This window comes from Macrotis lagotis, chromosome X, assembly GCF_037893015.1.
Source record: "Macrotis lagotis isolate mMagLag1 chromosome X, bilby.v1.9.chrom.fasta, whole genome shotgun sequence".
NCBI lineage: Eukaryota > Metazoa > Chordata > Mammalia > Peramelemorphia > Peramelidae > Macrotis > Macrotis lagotis.
In genome coordinates this window covers 463,754,134-463,777,135 of record NC_133666.1, presented here as the reverse complement: position 1 = coordinate 463,777,135, position 23,002 = coordinate 463,754,134, and the positions used below count along the sequence as shown (strand labels likewise).

At 34.6% G+C, this 23,002-nt stretch overlaps 1 protein-coding gene across 8 annotated transcripts in view; it reads left to right on the top strand.

Moving 5' to 3' along the window:
• The window catches only part of L3MBTL4 (L3MBTL histone methyl-lysine binding protein 4), a 546,540-nt gene that overhangs the window by 118,711 nt on the left and 404,827 nt on the right, over positions 1-23,002 (top strand). For all 8 annotated transcript variants that reach the window (XM_074202633.1, XM_074202631.1, XM_074202627.1 and 5 more), the window contains 2 exons: positions 17,444-17,523; positions 18,054-18,156. In XM_074202633.1, coding sequence (XP_074058734.1) covers positions 18,085-18,156 — 72 coding nt within the window. In that variant the 5' untranslated portion in view covers positions 17,444-17,523; positions 18,054-18,084. The remainder of the gene's footprint in view (positions 1-17,443; positions 17,524-18,053; positions 18,157-23,002) is intronic.

Genomic DNA, 23,002 nt, shown 5'->3' with positions numbered 1-23,002 from the left:
TTTTTATTTTTGTAAATGGTACCCAAGAAAAATTTATGTTAACTGAAAATAAATTTTAAAGTGATATTTCAGATGAACTGCAATGTGCAAGACTACATAACATAATGGGTAGAATTGTTGAGTCAGGAGGCCCAGGGGTCAGAGTCCTGTCTCAGACATATCCTGAGCCTGTGACCCACTATGGATAGTCACTTAATTTTTCATTATCTAGGCCAAACTCCTCTAATTTCCCAAATGGTTGTTGATCTTCGTTGAAAGTTCCCTATGGCAATGAACACAGGTCTATTAAAAAAAAAACTTCACTGAAATTATTCAAAAAAGCTCTGGATAATTAGATATAGCTCTTTGGAGATATTTGGGTTTGGCTTACCTTTCAAATCACATCCTTTTGTTACCAACTTGATTTGAAAATTTTATATTGAATAAGATCAGAGAGAAATAGATTCATATGTATGTTTATATGTCCGTGTGTGTGTGTGTGTGTGTGTGTGTGTGGCAAGTCACTTAACCCTGCTTGCCTTGCATCCAGGGTTATCTTGATCCATATCTGGCCACTGGATTCAGATGGCTCTGGAGGAGAAAGTGAGGCTAGTGCCTTAGCATATAATACCCCCTTACTCAAATCCAATTCATGTGCTTGTCATGGCATCATCACCTTCCCTAATTTCACAGTCTTCTTTAAAATGAAGGGCAATCTTGTGAATTCATAGATTTTTGTTACATTTTTGGTTGTAATTAATCAAGGTAAATATCTTTAGGGGGGGAAAATCACTTTTTTGGCTAACACTGTCATTTCTCAGAAAATATATAATATTTCCATTTTATCCCTTACATCATTTCTTTGTTCATTCTCTTGTCCCCATCTTAAATGTTCTCTGTCCATTCACTTCTAAACAGTTGCCCTTGATCTAAATTTTTACTGGCCTTCAAGATCTAGGTCAAATCCCACATCTTGTCAACAGTCTTGTTTAGTCTATTATAATCTTTTTTTTTTAGGGAGAATTTATTTATCCTTATTCTGTACAAATAATTTTTTTATGCATTACTAAAATATTCTTGTTTAAAAGTAAACATAATACCCCCACCCCCAAAAAATATAGACCCGCATGAGTGATAAAGGGAAGAGAAAAAAATTAAAATGAAAATGAAAAAAATAATAACTGTAGGTATAGCCAGGTGGCACAGTGGACAGAGCACCAGCCCTGGAGCCAGGAGCACCCGAGCCCAAATCCAGCCCCAGATACCCAACAAGCACCCAGCTGTGTGACCCCATGCAAGCCATCCCAACCCCATTGCCTTGCAAAAATCAAAAAAAAAAGACATAAAATAGTAATACTAATAGTAGGGGCAGCCGGGTGGCGGACAGAACACTGGCCCTTGAGCCAGGAGCACCCTGGTCCAAATCTGGTCTCAGACACCCAATCACTCAATCACCCAGCTGTGTGGCCCCAGGCAGTCCACCCAGTCCCATTTGCCCTGCAACCCCTCCCCCCCCCCAAGAAATAATAATAAAAACCATGTTTCACTCTGTGTTCCAACACCACCTGCTCTGTCACCAGTGGATCACATTCTTTATGATAAGTCCATCACAAAAGTTACTTCCATATTTTTCCACCATTGCCTTTGCTGATCACAGCTCCCTCCATTCATACTTCTCCACTACCAGATACTATATTTTCTCTCTCCTTTCACTCTGTCTCTGCTGTAGGATAGCTGAGTGGCACAGCAGCCAGATCCCCAGCCCTGGGGCCAAGAGGCCCTGAGCCCCCCTACCACCCCTTAGGCCCAGCATCCACCTGACCCTATGGTCCCAGACAGGCCATCCAGTCCCAACCCCTTGCAAGAAGTAAAAAAGAAAATGTGTTATATCTGACCACTCTACCCCCATGGTCCATCCTCTCCTCCTTTATTCACATCCCCACACCTTCCCCCTGCTCTCCCCTCCTTCTTACTCCAGATGCCTATACCCCATTGAGGGAGAGCACCTAAGAGACATCCTCTCCTCTAGTCTATTATAATCTAAACTGATCTCTTATTTGTGTTCCTATTGTACTTGGTTAGCACCATATAGTTTATATCTTTGGTTTCTTTTTTTTTTTTGTTTGTTTTTAGTTTTTGCAAGGCAATGGGGTTAAGTGACTTGCCCAAGGCCACACAGTTAGGTAATTATTAAGTGTCTGAGGTCAGATTTGAACTCAGGTACTCCTGACTCCAGGGCCAGTGCTCTATCTACTATGCCACCTAGCCGCCTCTGCTCTTTGTTGTTTTCTAATCATCTCCTAAATGATTTTTTAGCATATCCTTCAAAGTGTATTCTCTTCTTTTGCTTTTGTATTATGACCTCATAGAGCATGTTTAAGAAGTGATAGTGTTATTTTATGTTCCAATAATGCTTATAACATTTTAAAAGGCATTTCCATACTGAAACTTTTCTTCTTTAAAACTGTAATTAATGTTTTGTGGTTGTCTTCTAACAAAATCAGTCATTTCTTACTGTTCCCTCAATCAAAAGTGACCTTCAATATGCCTACATCTGATTCACATGTTCCTGTAGCCTTTACTTACAGGAAAGAAATTCATTTAAATTCTGTGAGTACTCCTGTTTTGTAAAAGGCATTTAATAGATACTGGACTTATAAGATAAACAACCCTTGACCCCAAGAATCTTATATTCTCATATAGCATCTCTTTTCCTAGCATAAGATTGGTCCTTTTAGTTTTTTCTGTGTTCATTGACTTAATGCTGTTTTCATTTATGTTATTGTATGTACATTTTGTTCTCCTGACTTTGCTTTCCTAATCTAAGGGGCTCACATTTTTCAGAATTGTTCATATTCATCATTTAATATGTATAAAATAAATCATATTTACATGAATAAATACTATTTATGTGAATTAACTATTCTTTTTTCATTGGTGGAGTCCAACTTTGTGACTGGTTTTTGATACCTCATAAATTCTGTTCTATATGCTTTAATGCATATGATATCTTTCTCTTTGGTATTGGATCTCTGGGACTATAGCTATAAATGGTTTGTGAGTTTTCTTGCACAATTCCAAATTGTTTCAAGAATGATTGGTTTAACTCTTAACCTTATCAATAGGTTTGGTATATTCATTATCCCCAGACTCTGCCAGCATTATAATAGCTATTTCATTTGATCTTTACAATAGCCCTGAGAGAGATAGGGACTATTATTTTGTTGTTGAGGCATACTCACATATAGACCCAACAGCAGATATATAACTGTGCAGATATAGTCATCTTAGTTTTATTATATCTACATAGATGTAAGTATGCATATAATTACATCCTTATAATAATGTTCTCAGCTATGCATATTTTTATGCTTGTCAGTTCCTCTGCAGAATTCACTTTCTAACACATCACTTTCACACATATTGTATTTTTTTAATAAAAGAAAGATTTTATTTATTTTGAATTTTACAACCCCCCCCATTCTTGCTCCCCTCTTCCCATCCCTCATAGAAGGCAGTCTGTTAGTCTTTACATTCTTTCCATGGTATACATTGATCTAATTTGAATATGATGAGAGAGAAATCATATCCTTAAGGAAGAAAAATGAAGTATAAGAGATAGCAAAATTACATAAGAAGATAATGGGTTTTTTTTCCCTAAATTGAAGGTGATAACCTTTGGTCTTTGTTCAGACTCCACAATTCTGAATATTTTTGTAGAAGTGATGTTTTTACTCTTTTTCTTAATCTCTTCAGGGGATAGATCCAGTAGTGGTATTGCTGGATCAAAGGATATATGCATTTTTTTTGCCCTTTGGGCATAATTCTAAATTGTTCTCCAGAAAGGTTGGTTGAGTTCACAGTTCCAGCAGCAAAGACTTAGTGTCCTAAATTTCCCACATCCCTTCCAACATTGTTCATTATCCTTTCTGATCATATTGGCCAGTCTGAGAGGTATGACGGGGTACCACAGAGATGCTTAAATTTGCATTTCTCTGATAAGTAGTGATTTAGAGCAGTTTTTCATATGACTATGGACTGCTTTGATTCCCTCATCTGTAAATTGCCTTTGCATATCCTTAGACTATTTGTCAATTGGGGAATGGCTTGTTTTTTTTTTAATTTGACTCACTTCTCTGTATTTTTTAGAAGTGAGTCCTTTGTCACAAACAATGTTGTAAAAATTGTTTCCCAATTTACTACATTTCTTTTGATCTTGGTTACAGTGGTTTTGTCTGTGCAAAAGCTGTTGAATTTAATGTAATCAAAACTGTCTAGTTTGTTTTTAATGATGTTCTCCATCACTTCCTTGGTCATAAACTGCTTCCCTTTCCATGGATCTGACAGGTAAACTATTCCTTGATCTAGTTTGCTTATAGTATTTTTTTTTATGTCTAAATCCTGTATCCAATTTGATTTTATCTTCGTATCTTTCTATAGGATGTGAAGTGTTGGTTTAATCCAAGTTTCTGCCTTACTAACTTCCAATTTTCAAACAGTTTTTATCAAAGAAAGAGTTTTTATCTCTAACTGGACTCTTTGGGTTTATGAAACAGCTGATTAACTATAATCATTTCCTGATATTGGACCTAGTCTATTCCACTGATCCACCCTTTTTCAGTATCTGTCGATGTGATCATGATTTCTTATTGATACTATTAATTCTACTAACAGTTTTCCTAATATTGAACCTACTGTGCATTGCTGGGATAAATCCTACTTGGTCATAGTGTATTATCCTAGTAATAACTTGTAATCATTTTGCTAAGATTTTATTAATATTTTTGCATCTATATTCATCAGGCAGATAGGTGTATTTTTTTAAATTGAGCTTTGTAGCTCACCTAAAGGATTATTAAACTTATTAGTTTTCCATTGCTAGATTTTCTTAACTACATATGTATGTATGCATGTATATACATGCATATTCATGTATTTAGTTATATACTTATATATGTGGAATTGAAAAAATCTAGGAATGATAAGCTAATAAGTTCAATATGTATTTAGGTTTTGGTTTTTGCAAGTTCTTAGGTGAATTTAGAGGAACTCCATAGCTTAACTGTTTAAAAAAATACAGTATATGTGAAAGTCCTCTATAGAGCAAAGCAATTCCTACTAAGGAATTGATAGAGCTAGAATAAAAAGGAATTGTCTGGGGGTGAAGTGCATAATCATTTGAAAAACACGCTCAGTTTATGGGAAGAGAAAATAATGTGGCTTCAGAGGAATAAGATCTAATTATTTTAACCTGTGTTTCTCATGTACCATTGGGTTAGATTTGAAGCTGGAGGAAAAGAAATTCAGCCAACTGTATAATTTTAGAGATCAATAAGAGAAAACAAGTGAAAAATAAAAAAAATGTCTTCAAGTAACAACTCATCATTTCTAGGGGAGCCATAAGGCATAGTAAAGGAGCATATATTATTTTTAGCTTGCAAAGCCCTATTGATTTCAAAACACTCAAGGAAGCTGTAAATATCCTCATGATTAGTGTGTTGTGATATGTGGTATTTTTTGTCTCTGAAAGTGCCATTGAAAATCTTGACATTTTTATGACAGATTTTGGACCTAATAAACAAGGGATCAGAGTGACAGACAATCCTTTTGTGGTGACACTGAGAGATGGTCTTAGGCCATTTCCTCTGTGATATCATATTGGTTGTAATCCTGTTACCTATTTTTTACAAAGTACTAAATATGGGTCCAGTTGAACGTTACTCCCAGAATTTACTAAGCTACATGATATATAAGTCTTTTAGGATTTCTGAACTTCAGATTCCTCATCTGTATTATGGATATAAAATACTTGTAGTAACTTCCTTACAAGATTGTTATAAATTCATATTATGCAAGCTATTTGAAGTGCCTGGACACTGACTCCTCCTAGTATGTTAATTTCCTGAGGACAGGGACTTATCCAGATTTTTTATCTTTGTACAGAAAAAGGAGAAAATGGATAAGGAAAATGCTCTGGTTACCATGTCAGGAAGATTATCATGAGACATTTTCAAGATTTGTCTGAAAACACTGAATAATGAATTTAATTTATATATAGGAGTTATAAGTTTCCATAACCCATTCATATGTGGTGTAATTGGCCTACCTGGGAGAAGTATTAAGTTTGAAACTAGATCCAAGGATGGTTGGTCTCTCACCTGAGGGGCTGGTTCAAAATCTTTTGCATTTAATGCTACTACTAACTTTTCTTTAAAGGGTTTGAATTGCCTTCCCTAAACTTTCAGAAACATAATATATCACTTTACTTATCCAGAAAGTTTGTTTAATTAGCTTAGCCGTACCTGAATTGCTTACAATGTGAAATCTACTTAAGCTACCTCTCTGGAGGTTTGGGAGGTGGATTGGAGAGTAGCAATAGAAATCCAAATATCTAGACCCTCTATGTGCAACTCTTGTTGATGCTTATGAAAGAGTTGGGGCATCCTCTCTCTTGCTGATTAATTCTTATATTAAGCTAGGATTTAGAAAAACAATATTAGTCAATATTTTAATATGTGAAGTTTGCTTTATTTATCAGGTTCCCAGCTCCATCCTCTAGTGAATTTCCATCTGGTACATTCAGAGGACTAACATCTGTGACCACAAGCTTATTGTGCATTAGAATAAAATAAACGTAAGAGCCAAAATGCAGCTGTTGAACTCTCTTATCTTAGATATTTGCAATTTATGAAAGGAAAAAAAGGTGGAATGGATTGCATACTATCTTAGACTTTTGGTCTTAAAAAACCAATAAAACAAAACAAAAAGCCAAAACCTGAAAACAAATTAAAAAAAAAAGGAAAACTGAGAAGACAGTGAAAGGGGTCTCTTAAGCTTCATTTTAGGAATGTGAACTAATAGAGAAAAACAACTCTCTGAGGTCACCAGCTAAATGAGTATTTATAGCAGTTAAGAGTTTCAGAAGTTCTTTATCTTCTTTCTTCTTGGCCTTCATTTATTGTAACTGTCCTAGGATCAGCAGTAGTCTCTGCTGTAGTGACTTCTGGTGGAATGGAAATGGCAGCCCTAACTTTCTCTCTAGACCTTGATCATTCTATCTGCTCCCAACCTTTTTCTGAAAGACAATGTAATATAATCAGAAGAAGGAAGTAAAAAAAGGTTATTGCAGTATTCAGCTAGCATCCCTTTATCCCTTGATTTTTTTTTTAACCTTTTGGTGCCCTGAACCTTTGCCTTTGACATTATGGTGAAATATATAGGTGCCTTCTAAGGACAAGTTAAAAAAATCACAAAGGAAGTCAATGCTAAATTTTAGTTAGAGATGAGTGAAAACAAAGATGTTTCCAATCTAGATTTATAACCCAGGAAAGAAACCCTGATCTGTGAATCCCAGGTTAAAAACTTCTGCTCTAGCCTGGCATATATTTTTGATTGTGATCTGCAATGAAGGGTAATAAACTTCTGGTTTTAGGATTATCAAAAATGGTTTTGTCAATCTGTTTCAGTGAATCTTCTTGGGCCAGAGGAGAAACAGTTCACAGAAATAATAGGGCAAGGGGCAGCTAGGTAGTGCAGTGGATAGAGTACCGCCCCTGGAATCAGTTCAAATCCAGCCTCACACTCTTAATAATTACCTAACTGTGTGGCCTTGGGCAAGCCACTTAACCCCATTGCCTTGCAAAAAAAAAAAATAAATAAAAAAACCCAAAGAAATAACAGGGCAAGCAAGGCATCAGCTGTCTGAAGCTGATGAAAAAAAAGGTCACATTTGAGGCAGTATAACTATCTACTAAGAAAAATCACTTATTTCTCCCAAGAATAATATAAACAGTCTTGTAGCAAGCTCCACTGGACTGAGAGCCCATTGTTAAAATTTTCACCTTAAACATTCACACCCAAGAAATGATTAAAAACTTGATATATTATTTGGTTGACTGTCTCAACTTTAGAAAGTGATGGAGGACATTAGCAACATATATTAAACTTAAAAGTACATCAGGTACACATCCTGCATTCCTTCTCTTTTTCCTCATTTATCATTTTAAGATACACCAGCAGTTCTATTCTAATGGATATATATGTTCCTAGAAAGCAACTGTCTATGCAGAAATCACACAGAAAATCCAAAGAATATATAGGGAAAATGGGGTTAGGGACCAAATATTTAAGAACTTCATTAGTGACACATTAAAAAAAAAGAGAAAAACCTAATAAAAAAAATGATAGTCTAGTTTCACCCATATACAGTGGCTCTATCTGGGCCCCACAGGTTGGTCAGATTGGGCCAAGTGACCATGGGTGTCAAGAGTAGTAGAGGATGGGTGGAAGATTAGTAGAAAGAAGTTCTTTCCTCACAGCTCCTACTATTCCAGAAGATAGACAGTAAATAAGGTACACTTTGAGAAAGATCTGAAAGTTTTCTTGTGCAAGTGGGCAAGTCTGAAGGGTTGTAGCATGTGAGTTATCATGAAGTGGTCTAGTTTTCTGAATTTCTTCATTTCTTGTCGAAGAAATCAGGCAGCAGCATAGCCAAAATTTGAGTTATTCTCAGAATGATCCCTTGTATCAATTGTATTAGAACAAATGGGTGTTTTTGAAATGCATTTTTTTTGCAGTTATGTGCTTTATCTCATTTGGTTTTCACACTGATCCTATGAATTAAGTGTTGGAGTTATCTTCATTTTACATTTGAGAAAATTGAGGCTGTTACTGCCCATTTGTTTCAGTTGCATCTGACTCTTTGAGGCAACATTTAGGTTTTTGCCAGAGATACTAGAGAGGTTTGCCATTTCCTTCCCTATCTTATTTTGTAGTTCAGAAAACTTAAGTGACTTGCCCAGGGTCACACAGCTAGTAAGTGTTGCAGAACAGATTTTTATTTATTTTTTTAGGAAAGTTTGTTTTGGAAGTCATGCTTTAAACTCTGGAAGATAAGGATTCCTGACTGCAGTCCCAGCATTCCATCCACTGTATCATGTAGTTACTTCCAGTGAGACTGAGAAAATTTAAATTTAGAATTATCTGGTTTGATTTGTCTTGATATATAGCTTGATAATGTCCTGGGACTTAAACTCATTTTTATTCCACTTTTAAAAAAATATTTATTTTTCCATCTTCATACAGTGGTAGATTTTTATAAGCATTTTTGCAAGGTTTTAAGTTTTACATTTTTCTTCCAACCTTCCCTTCCTTCTCAACAGAAAGCAATCTAAAATAAGCTATAGGATGGCTAGGTGGAACACTGGCCTTGGAGTCAGAAGTACCTGAGTTCAAACCCGGCCTCAGATACTTAATAATTACCTAGCCCTGTGGCCTCGAGCAAGCCACTTAAGCCCATTGCCTTGAAAAATCTAAAATAAAAAATAAGGTATACATGTATAACCATGCTAAACATAGATCCAACTCTAATATCCAAATGGGGAGAAAAAATATTAATAAGAAAAAAGACACATATAAGATAACTTTTAAAAATTGAAGATAACAAGCTTTGATCTGCATTTAAACTCCATAGTTCCTTCTTTGAATATGGATGGTATTTTCCATCCACAAGTCTTTTAGAATTGTATTTGATAATTGTACTGCTGAAATGTCTACCATAGTTGATCATCACCCAATATTTCTATTATTGTGTATAATGTTCTACTGGTTCTGCTCACTTCACTCAGCATTGGTTCATGCAAGTCTTTTTAGGCTATTTTGAAGTACCGTCCCTCATGACTTTCTTTTTTAGTTTAGTTTTTTTTTTTTGCAAGGCAAATGGGGTTAAGTGGCTTGCCCGAGGCCCCACAGCTAGGTAATTAAGTGTCTGAGACCAGATTTGAACCCAGGTACTCCTGACTCCAAGGCCGGTGCTTTATCCACTATGCCACCTAGCCGCCCCCTCATGACTTTTTAAAGGTCAATAGTGATCATCACGTTCATATGCCACAATTTGTTTAGTCATTCCCCAATTGATGAGCATCTCGTCAGTTTCCAAGTCTTTGCCACTATATAAAGAGCTACTATATATATTTTTGTACATGTGAGTTTTTTTATCCTTTTCATGATTTCTTTGGGATACAGACCTAGTAGTGGTATTGCTGGATCAAAGAGTTTGCACAGTTTTATTGTCCTTTGGGCATATTTCCAAATTTATCTCTAGAAATGTTGGAACAGTTGAACTCAAAGTTCATCACAATTTACACTATTCCTCATTGATATCTCAGCAAGAAGATTAATCACCTCTGGCAACTGTACTGTTTGTTATGAATCAAGTGTCAATGTTTTCTTTTTCTTTTTTCTTTTGGCAAGGCAATGGGGTTAAGTGACTTGCCCAAGGTCATATAGGTATTTAATCATTAAGTTTCTGAGGCCGAATTTGAACTCAGGTCCTCACGAATCCAGGGTTGGTGCTCTATCCACTGTGCTACCTAGCCACCCCAAGTGTCAGTGTTTTAAAGAAGTTACTGGTATGAGTATTATTTGAACAACATTTAACTGTGTGATGTTAGGGAAATTTTCTTTTGGGAGTTTGTTAATGGATAATTTTTTTATATGGATAATTTTTTAGAAAGCCACTCTATTCAAAATGTTATCACCAGTAAGACATGTTTATTGTGGTAGCATCTTCTCAAGTTAGGAATCTAGCAGATTTTTTTTAGGAAGAATTTGCCTTCAATCAATGATAATAAATAATTGTTTTGAATCTCTTTGTGGGGAGTAGGGTATAATTTAATTTATTAAATGCCAACTATCTTCAAGGCATTTTGTTAAGGTTGATTGAAAGACAAAACACTGTTCTCTCTCTAAAACTTATTTTTCTCTTGGAAGATGTGACATGTAAACAAATAAGAAAATTTATGAACAGTTGAGAAGGAAAAGAGACAATACATCTGCGTTGGGGAGTGGTAGAGAGGAAAGGAGGATCATCTACTGGCAGTTGAGTTGAGCCTTGAAGAAAGTTATTCATTATAAAGTTTTGAGATGAGGAGGGAATGTATTCCTGCAAATTTTTCATTCTTTCAATCTACTAAATTTTCCCTCAATTCTAAATCTTCTGAAGTTTGGCATCTGACCTCTTCATTCTTCTGAAATCTCTTCAAAATTATCAGTGGTTTCTACATTGTCAGATCTAATAGCCATTTCTTATTCGGGATCCTTTTGACATTATGATCACCCTCTTCTCCTGGATACCTTTTCCTATTACTATTGAGGGTTCTTCAACGCTCCTGGGTCACCTAGTGCTGTAATCTTGGTATCATCATTGGCTCTTCCTCCTGGTTTTCCACTGCCATCTTTAATCTTAGTGTCTTCCCCTCTCTTATATTTTTATCCATTTTGTTTTGCTTATTCAGTTATCTACATCATGGGGGTGAGAGGTATGGTGCCCCTGCAATCTGGAAAATCTATGTAAAAATTTTTTGATTTGTCATAATAGAGTAGTCTGAATTTTTTTCTTTTATAAAGGGTATTTACTGTGTCTTTTTGCAACTTTGCTAAAATTTCCCCAAAATTTCCAGTTCATTTTTTATGTTGACCTGTGAAAATTCAAAGATGCAAAAGGGGAAAGCTTCCATATCACAAATTCATGATTGTTTTCATGCTGTCTTCACTATCAGACTGTGAGCTCCTTGAAAGCAGGCCCGAGTTTTTTTTGTTTTTTTTTTACTCCCTTGCTTTTAAGTCTCTCCCCCATTCCAGGCCACCCCAACTTATCTTCAAAAATGACCTTTCTTAGGTGTGAGTCTACCCATAGCATTTTTCTCCTGCATCATCCCAGTTGAGCAAACTAGTAGTTTCCTATTATCTGCAAGATTAAATATAAAGTCCTCTGTTTGACATTTGAAGGTTTTTTTTTTCAAATAGCCTGGCAGGCCTTTAAATTTTTGTATTTGATTCTCCAAAATACATTCCTCAGTGACATTGGCCTTCTAGCTATCAGTGTTTATGTGTTATCTATCTCCCTGCTAGAATAAAAAAAATTGGAAGCACAGACTATATTTTTGCCTTTACATAATTATATCTATGTACATGTATAGCTTGGCACAGTGTTTAGTTTATAGTAAATACTTAATTAGCTGGTTGTTAATTAAATTGATGGAGGATATAGCCCATATAACCACTTTTGGGGGCCTTGGCCTTGTAGTAATTGTTCATATCTCTCTTTCTTTCTTCTTCCTTTCTTTCTCTTCTTTTCTTTCATGAATTTGATTTAAATGAGGAAGGGCTGTGAATGTCCTTACATAATAAAATTATATTATAAGTTAAATAGAGTTTTGTGGGCTAGCTCACTAAAGACATTATTCAAATTATTGGTTTGTGGGAAACTATGTTTGGTCATAATTGAAATTGAATTTCAAACAGACTTTAGGCATATTATCTGTATAGTGACTTTTAGTGAGATTTCTATTAGGTTTTTCATATGTGTATGTGTGTGTGTATGTGTATGTGTATGTGTCTCACACACTATTTGAATACAGAAACAATTTTAAGATTTCCCTTGTTAAGATTTCTACATTCGATATTGAAGGCAAAATTGAAATTCAAAAGAGTAGAGATTCTGTTTCTAGTTTGTAAACTCTTTGAACATAGGAACTGGTGGTATTTTGTATCTTTACATGTTTAGTACAGTGTTTTGCCCCTATTAAGTGCTTAATGAATATTTGAACAGAGCTGAATTACTTAATATTCTTAACAAGGTACCAAAGGTAACAAAATCTGCTCTATGTATCTGTATTCACTGTTAATTAAGGTTATATTTTATGTGCTGTATGTGGTCTAGATCTTTAGCTCTTTCCAACTGTTTTTTTTTTTTTAAGGTTTTTGCAAGGCAAATTGGATTAACTGGCTTGCCCAAGGCCACACAGCTAGGTAGTTATTAAGTGTCTGGAGGCCGGATTTGAATTCAGGTACTCCTGACTCCAGGGCCAGTGTTCTGTCCACTGTGCCACCTAGCCGCCCCAACTCTTTCCAACTCTTGAGGAATATATTATTCTGGATCGTTGAAAGCTTATTTATATCAATAATGTGCTTACATATGCAAATGCACACTAGAATAAGAAGAAAGGATTTTCTAAAATAGAAGTTCTTTTTTTTTAGGTTTTTGCAAGGCAAACGGGGTTAAGTGTCTGAGACCAGATTTGAACCCAGGTACTCCTGACTCCAAGGCCAGTGCTTTATCCACTATGCCACCTAGCTGCCCCTAAAATAGAGGTTCTTAAGTGAGTTCCATGAACTTTTAATACACAGACATATACTCTCACACATATTGCATATACATAATCTATATAAACTATTATTCAATAAAATGGATTATCATTGTAATTATTTTGTATATAGCTCTGCACTTAAAAACATTAAGCTGAAAAAGGAGCCATAGACTTTCTCAGATGCTCAGAGGGGCACATCAGAAGTTAGGAAACAGTATTCTAAAATGTATGATTAATTCTGTGTGGTAGAGGAACTAGGAAAAAAGTAAGTGCTCATTTATTGGGAACCTTTTTTGAAGTATGGGAGATTAATGTAATTGAACAAAGATTTGTGCTAACTGATGCAGTGAAATAAACAGAATCAAAAGATTTGACGTACATTACTATGAACATAGGTAATTAGGTAACATCAGAAAATATAGAACTCTTGACCTAGAATTAGGAAGATCTCAACTTAAATTCTGCCTCAGACATTTAACAGCTGATCCTTGGGCAAGTCACTTAATCTCTTTTGGCCTCAGTTTCCTCAATCATCAGCTACATCACAATTTTGTGAAGTTCAAATGTTTTATGAAGATCAAATGAAATAATAATTGTAAATTACTTAGTAAAATAAAAATCACTTTAACCTGTCTGCCTCAGTTTCCTTATCTGTAAAATGGAGATAATGCTAGTAGTGCTTGTTACATAATAGATGCTTTGTAAATATTAGCTATTATTATTGTTAATTTTAACAGGAAGAACTCAGTAATTCTAACACAGAATAGATAATGATATGACTATCTTCTCTTCACAAAGAGGCTACAGAAGCAGAATGTTGTGCATATTGTCAGACATGGCGGTTCCCTCTGTTGTTTTTGATAACTTGCTTTACTCTATTTATTTGGGAGTGAGGTGGGATAAGGGCCTTTATCCACAAATAATTATGATATATAAAAAATGAATTAAAAAAGTGTGAATAGAGAACATGTTTCAGAAAGTCATTGTCATCAGTCTAAAAGCGAATTACTGTATTACAATACAATTATATGTTCTGGTCTAGTATGTTGTATATTTCTATCCTTAATGACCTTTAAAAATCATTGTGCTTTTTAGGTCTTGTTCCCCCTTTTTACTAATCCTGTCGGTCTGTCCCCTTGGGCCAGCTTTCATGTTTTCTACTCTTTCATTCTCTGAGCTCCTTTCAAGCTTTGGGACTTGATTATATGATATGGTGCTTTGGTTTTCAAAAACAGCTAACTCAGCTTGTTAGAATAGTATGAATAAGAGTAAATCGCTTATGAAACTTTAGAATTTTTCTAGGGAAGTAAGCGTTGGCCCATAAATTGATGTCAGTTTGACAGACTTAAAAAGGGTAAGGGGATTTGGATTTGAAGGTAGAGGACGGGGATTTTAATTTTTTTCTTTGCTTTAGACCCCCCTTTTCCTCTTTATTTCTTGTGTTTGTCAGGCTCAAATGAGATAATTTTTGTAAAGTCATTTGCTGATATTAAAGGGCTATCTAACTATTAACTATTATTTTCTTGACTTGAAGATCAATTTCTGGGTCATTTTGCAAAAACAACGGTTCCTTGGAGATGTTTTTCCTTTGAATCACCACTACTTTGAGTTTGTATATATCCCTAAGTGTTATAGTTTATCTTCAGGATTGCTCATTCCTGTTTATTGAAAATTTTGGACTCCATCTTTCTGTAGTATAACAAGTGTAATCCAGGTTTGATATTTTGAGATTTTGCCAAGAAAATCAAGTCAAGTTTATTTCAACTGAGATGAGTTTGGTTGACCTCTATACATTCTTAACTGGCATTTGAAGAGATTAAAAGATTTCATTTAATTTTCTGCTCTGGCTGAATGTTAGGTTCCTTTTTCTCTATGGTATTGAATACTTAATTGTCTCTGGTTAGGCAGCTTTCTTGTCTTGCTTCGTTGTTTCTGGGTTGGAAGGAGATACTGTTAAATATCACTCAAAGGTAAATAATGAGACTGAATTTTTAAAAAACTATTCTAAATTGAATGGCATGAATTCTTTCTCTTATGAAACATGGAAATCCATGTTTACCTCATAAAATAACTAATATTCATGGCATTTTAGATTTTCAAAGTGTCTTACATTTTATCTCATTTGCTCCCTACAACAGCCTTGTGAAGTGGGTGCTGTTATTATCCTTTTTTTTAATAGAGGAAGAAACTGAGACTAATAAAGATTAAATGACTTGTTCAAGGTCACATATTTTAATGACTGAGATAAAGTCTTTGACTTTCTGATCCCAAGCCTAGCTTCTTTAATTTTTACATTTACATTACATTTTTAAACATATATTTATGTATTTAAGTAATTCCCATTGAATGGAAAAGTCAGAGTGATGAAATAGATAAGAGGCAGAGAAAGAGATGGTGTTGGGAGAGGGGGATCTCTAAGCAGAAAGATTGCTTTTAATTTGCTAAATTTTGGAACATTATTAATAATGAAAGGTAAGCCAGGGTGGGTGGTGGTTATGTCTTGTGCAGTAATACTTTGCCAGAGGCATCAAATCTAAATAGTTCATTTGCATAGAAGTGCATAATAGATATCACCAGGAGCTAGTCATGATAAATTTTATTTATAGTCCATGAAATGAATGTTATTTTATTGAGTTCAGTCAGACAAGTACATCTCTCAGGGACATAAATAGCCTCTAAATTGAAGTAAATAGATACTGACCATGAAGAACAGACTTTTGTACTTTAGAGAAAAATGAGGAGATTGGTAAACTTGGTAACTATGTACAATGAAGCCAAGTAGTATTCTGATGAGAATCTTACTTACAAATCCAGTCCTGGTCAATTAATGGCTCATCATCAAGTTAACAGATTGGTCACGAATATATGTCTGATTAGGAGTAACATATTGTTGTTTTGATTAAGTGGGGCGCTTTTTGCTTTTCATCTATAATAAAAGGCAAAACATTACTTTGATGTTTTGTTTTATATTATCACTTGCAGATTTTAGAGCTAGAGGGGATGTAAAACCTCAGAAGTTAATGTGATGAATTGGTAATTCATTGAAACCCAGTTTCTTAGTTCTCCCTAGACCTTCCAGAGGCTAGTTCTACTTACTTTGGGGTCTTATTTTTCTCATTAGTAAAGTGGGAAATTTTTTAGTGATATCTAAGTTTCTTTCCAGTTCCTAAATTCCACACTATTTTAAAGGAGATTATCTTAGAGAGTTTATAATGATTGCCCAAAGTTAGTCAATAAGTCAACCAGCATTTATTTAATTTTTTCCCATGCAAATCATATGTCCATGTTGGCTATGTTGCAAAGAGCCAAAAAAATCCCAAGAAAAATCAAGTTAAAAAAATTATACTTCAATCTGCCCTCAGAATTAGTCTGTTTTCTCTCTGAATATGAATAGGATTTTTGCTCTTTGGGTCTTTTAGAATTGGATCATTGTCTTGATGCAGTAAAGCCTTACACAGTTGGTCATCAGTAAAGTGTTACTAATCCACTGTACAGTGTTGTTCTGGTTCTACTTCCTCCACTTTGCATTAGTTTATGTGTCTTACCATATTTTTGTAAAACTGTCCTGTTCATCATTTCTTTTATCACTGTTGTATTCCATCACAATCACATTATACCTCACCTTATTCAACCATTTCCCAATTCATGGACATCCCCCTCAATTTCTAATTCTTAGAACAGGTATAAGTATTTTTGTACAAACAAGTCCTTTTTTCCTTTTTCTTTGGGATATAGACCCAGTAGTGGTGATAAGTGGCATTTATTGAAGTGTTTTTTTTTTTTGTTCCTCGCACTGAGGCTGCAAAACCAGATAAAAGTTATTCCCCACCTCAAGGATCCCACCATCTAATAACTAGGTACAAACAAGATGTTTACAGGATGCAATTTCAAATGGAAAGTGCTAAGATTAAGACAGGTGGGAAAGATTTCTTGCAGAAGGTAGGATTTTAGCAGAGACTTGAAGGAATCTAGGAAAAAACTAGGAGACAGATGAGGAAGGAGAGTATTTTGGGGCATGGGGAACAGCTTAGTCTAGTGACTTACAATATACATTCATTCTCTCCCATAGAGTTTTTTGAATTTCTGCCACCAGATGCATATAAATATATATGTGCATGCACATATGCATGCTAACCTGAAGACATGTATGTGTATATACATATATCACTACATATGCATTGTGATTTATACTGTGTATAAGTATATATGTGTATATACATATATTTATTCACATAAATACTTGTAATAAATATGCATATAAGAATATATGTGCTTATATCTATATCTCATTGTTGAAACCTTTGTTTTCATTTCAGAGTTTTGTGATATGCTTTTGATAACTCACATCTTTGGTGAAAACTGCCCTTGGCCAGACATTTCTAGTCACTCAGAAAATGTGAGTACCCATCATTTGTGGACAGTATAAAGAGGAAAGACTGTGATATATTTTCTTGAATTATCATTTAAGGAGAAGAGAAGCATGGTAAAAATAATAAAAGCATTATAGACATTGTAAATTTGTTCTGAAAATTGCATATACTGTGTTTTTTAACTTGATTTTCCTACTCCACCCTGGAGAATTAGGTGTGATAGATAATCAACTCTACACTGGAGAATTAGGTATGATGCTTAATTAACTAAGCAACAAAACAAAACTTACTTGGCATAAAATTTGCAGTAATACTTGTCTTCAAAGTAAATTCCAGATGCATTGGAAAATATTTCTAATACTTATGATTGTATGGTTCTATTTAAAATTTTATAGCTTCCTTCATTTATTGAGGATTACAGATGCATTGTGTATTTTTAAAAAAATATGTTTTTGGAATCAGTTCTCCTTATCAGTGTTTGTAAGATTTGTAATTTAAAGCATGTTTAATGAACTGTAGAAAAATATTTCTTTTCTCATGTTATATTCTCTTGTAGAGAACCACTGATAAGGAGTGAGGAAGTGACAATGAAACAGCTCCACAAAAAGAGGAAATGTAATGTAGATTCAAAAGATCATCTGACCCAGGAGAAAGGCAGGGTAAGGTCTGAACATCTGATCCTTAGTATATGTAAAGACTTTCTGTGTAAAATAAGTAGCTTGATTTTATATTCCTTATCTAATTATTGCTGCTGGGTTTCTCATCCACACCCTAATTTTTTAGGACTTGATTGAGATTGACTGTCTATCTGTCTTTCTGTCAATCTACATTTACATATACTTTATGTAAATCTCTCTCTCTCTCTCTCTACACACACACACACACACACACACACACACACACACACACACACACACAGTTTACGTATACAGAATTATATTTATGGTCAATTCATATACTGATAGAATCTGCAAAATCATGTTTGTTCTGTTCAGAATGCAGAAAATAAAAAAAAATGGCAATATGGGGTAGGGATTGGCTGTTGTTTTTCTTTTGTTCTTAATGAAGACCATGACATCAGGTAGGTAATGTGAAAAGATGCAAGTGAATGGGAGGATTGCACAAAGACTCCAACCTCACATGCTCTTCCTCCAAAGCCATTTGAGTTCAGTGATCAGATATGGATCAGGACAATTTGAGATGATCCTGGATGCAGTGGGAGACCTTAGCCGTTTTAAATTTTGGTCTTTTTCCAGATCTCAGTGTGACTGAAGCAATATCCATTCAGTGATTAAGGCTAGGAAAGAGAGAGAGTTGAGGCAGAGAGGCCAAGAATGACCAATTTTACCTAGTCTAAAATAAAAAACCAAACTGGGAGATCAAGACCCTCAGTTATAAGAAAGAAATGAAGCAATGAATTGTCTTTTGCATAGTTAAAAAAAATTCTAGCTTCCAGGGATTTCTGGCTCAAACAGAAACAATTACTATTTCCTTTCACTCTCAGCCAATCAGGGCCCAAACAATGACCAAGGAACTGGACCCAGGATGGTATAGACAGTTTCTCCCAGATGAAGAAACTTCCACATCATCCCTGCAATTTATATTATCAGAATATTGCCTAGAATATTGAACAGTGAAATGACAGCATCAGGGTTACATACCCAGTATAAGTTAAAGGTGAAACTTGAACACTGGTCTTCTATTTGAGGAAATTTTTTTTGAAAAGCATAAAAATATTTTTATTTCAAAAACATGGTAGCAGTAGCTTATTTTCATTAATGAATAGAAAAATTGTAGGAATATCTTTTGAATCTTTAGGAGATCCTGGTTCCCATAGTTCAGGGCAGCAATTGGGGCAACATTTTGAGAACAGGGTGAGTTATAGTTGATATCTGTGGATAATACTCTCATACAAAATAGAAATGACAAAGCAGGTTTAGCAGTCAGAAGTTGGGCTAATGGGGAGCAAGGCTTATGGTTTCTGTGACTGCTTTTTCTATTCCCCCTTTCTTTTTTTTTAGATGCACATGTGAATATTTGTGATCTGCTGCTGGGAACCATATGTGAGGGTACTCTTAGTGACTCCCATTTCATTTTTTAACACTAGTTTTGAGGAGTAGTGATCTTGGAATTTTTAGGAGTCTAATTCTTATGGCATGTTTGGTAGTTGCATAAAATCAATATTTTTGGTGATGTGACCTATTGTATTACAATGAGTTTTATTCAGCAAACATTAAAGAATCAAGTAGGTAACTTAGTGGTTAGAAAGTTAAACCTGGAGCCAGGAAGACCTGAGTTCAAATGTGGCCTCAGAGGATAGTTCTGTGCCCCTGGACAAGTCATTTAACTTCACTTTGCCTCGGTTTCCTCATCTGTAAAATGAAGATAATAATATCAGCTCCCTCTCAAATTTGTTGTGAGGAGCAAATGAAATAATTGTAAAGCACTGGTACATGGTAAGAACTATGTAAATGTTAATTTTTATCATTATTTGTAGAGTGCTTTGCAGCCCTTAAATGAAGATATAGATGAAAGGCATCAAAATATATTTATTTATTTATTTATTTATTTATTGAGAGCCTGCTGTGTACAGAGCATAGTATTAGGTGTTAGACATGGAAAATTTGAATGACAGTTTTATATTCTGCTAAAAGAATAAGACATACAAATAATTATATATTTAAAAATTGCAAAATAAAATCTTGTGTGAGATCTGAGCTGGAATTTTTTTTTAACAGTTAGGATATAAATAGGGAAAATTGTGGAAGAAGCAGCATTTGAACTGAGCTTTGGATTTTAAAAAGTAGATGGGAATAATGCAGACATGTAAGCATTAGAAGCATTGTAAGCAAAAACAGTCCATGTTTGAGAGCAGTTCATTTGGGAACAAAAGAAGGACCAGATATATGCTATTGTATCCTCCTACTAAAGAGTTTATTGTTAATTTTTTTAACATTCTTTTTAAAATTTTGAATTTTAAATTCTTCCCTTCCCACCCCTTTTCCATTTATTATTATACATAAAGTCATGCAAAACATTTACATAGTAGATATTTTATAAAACAAAAGAAAAAGAAAGATTGTGTCACCATGCTGCCTGTAATAATAATAATAATAATTAGTGACTTTTATAAAGTACTTAAATATTTGTAATACTTGACACTACTATACTGATTTGATCTTTGCTTTGCAACAACCCCATATCTTGTTTAGTAGTGATATGTTAGGGTATTTGTTATGTTGCTTTCCTGATATTGAGTACATATTTTTAGTATTATTTAATATTTGCTAAGTACTCATGCTATCATAGGTCTTTAGCATATACTTTAAGAAAGTTTCTTTGATGACTTTGTGATTGAATCATACTTGTATCCTCTGAACCTGTCTTTCTTCCTGATTATGAATCAAGTTTTTAGTGAGCATTGAAGCTAACTATTCATCTTCAAGTTTATAGTTTTGAAGTGAAAGTTTTAACTCATTTTAAAAATTTCACTCAGTTAACATTTGTCATTCAGCAAGCCTGAATAACTAACTTTGTATCAGAGCTAAAGAGTGGTGAATGGGGCATCTCCACCTGAGCCCTGTACTCTTTTCTGATCACAGCACACCTGAAGTACATGTCTGGCCTGGCTACCACATTTTAGGAGATTAATAAGGTGGAGAGAATCCAGAAGAGGGGAAACAGAATGTTGAAAAAAACTGCAAACATGTGCACATATATTCTTCCCTCCTTTGGCTCATTCAAATGAGAGTGATGTTCAAATGTCAGCCACTCCCTCCCTCTTTGGCTGTATAGATTTCTACTTTCAAACTCCCTTCATGTGATATGATTTGTCCCTTTCTTTGTATCCTTTAACTTAGTGTTGCTGTGTATGCCTCTTTTCCTCCCTTTGCATTCATTTAGGATTAGCAATTCAGATTTTCCAGACCCTAGACTTAGCTCTTTGTCACCTGAAACACCTAGCTGCCACTATAGTAATGGTTCTTAAATCTTATGTTATCCTGATTATACTGCATTAATGCTTGAATTTATTAGTTCTGGCTGTTTGTAGTATTTTTTCTTTATCTTGAAACTGCATTTTGGGAGTTTTGTTTTGGGATTCTTCAGGAGATGATCAGTGTATTCTTTCAGGCTGTATTTTGCTCCTTGATTCTTTTTTTTTTTTTTCGATTTTTCAAGGTAATGGGGTTAAGTGGCTTGCCCAAGGCCACATGGCTAGGTAATTATTAAGTGTCTGAGACCAGACCAGATTTGAACCCAGGTACTCCTGACTCCAAGGTCGGTGCTCTATCTACTGCGCTACCTAGCTGCCCCTGCTCCTTGATTCTAAGATATCTGAATAGTTTTCTTTGGTGATTTCTTAAAAATAACAATATTCAGTTAGAGTTTTCCTTTATTGGTCTTGGCTTTTATGATTTCCAGTGAATCATAATGTTTTTTCTTTCTCATTTGTTTTCTAGATCACTTTTTAGAAATCAGATTCTTCATGTTTCTCTTTTTTTCTTCAGTGTTTTGACTTGTTTTGATATTTCTTGATGTCTCATGGAGTCATTAACTTCTGTTCGGTCCATTTTCTTTTTCTAAGCTGTTAAATTCTTTAATCATGTCTTTCTTTCTTAGCTTTTACTTTCTTCATTTTCCCCTTCTATAATTTTTTAAAAATAATCTTTAAAATGTCTTGATTTAATTTTTCCTTGAATTGTTTTGTCTGATTTTTTTGTCTAATTTTGTCTAATAACATTTGTCTAACTTCTTTGAGAGAATACTTGCAGATGTGTTTGACTCATTCTCTTCTCTTTTAATTTTGAGGGTTTTGGTCTCTATAATAACTCTTTATAATATGATTCTTTTCTTATTTGCATATCTTCCCATCTGCTTTTTGTCTATGGACTTTATGTTAGTGCTAGACTCTACATATTTTTTTTTTAAGGTTTTTGCAAGGCAATGGGATTAAATGGATTTCCCAAGGCCACACAGCTAGGTAATTATTAAGTGTCTGAGGCCAGATTTGAACTCAAGTACTCCTGACTCTGGGGCCAGTGCTCTATTCACTGTGCCACCTAGCCCCCCCTCCCTATTGTTTTTTCATTGCCTCTTAGTTTTATTTTCTTCACTCTGTTAATTATTCCCTATTTATCCTATATTTAACTTATTTGTACATATTTGCTCCCATCAGATTGCAATCTCCTTGAGGGCCTTTCTTTGTATCCTTAGCATTTAGTTCAGTGCCTACTAAAAGCTTAAAATGATTATTGATTGACTAAACTTTTCCCTTCACTCAAATAACATGTTAAAATTTATCTGCTTTATTAATATTTTCTTTATCACCTTCTTACAAAATGCTAATTCAAAGTTGTAAATGTTCTCACTGAAAATGTAATTATTTAGATCTTTTGAACTGGGTCCAGTCCACCCCTTAACGACAAGGACTATTTATGTGCTATAAGAAATGATGCATATTTTCTGTGGGGGGGTAGGGGGAGGGAAGTAAGATTGGGGGAAAAA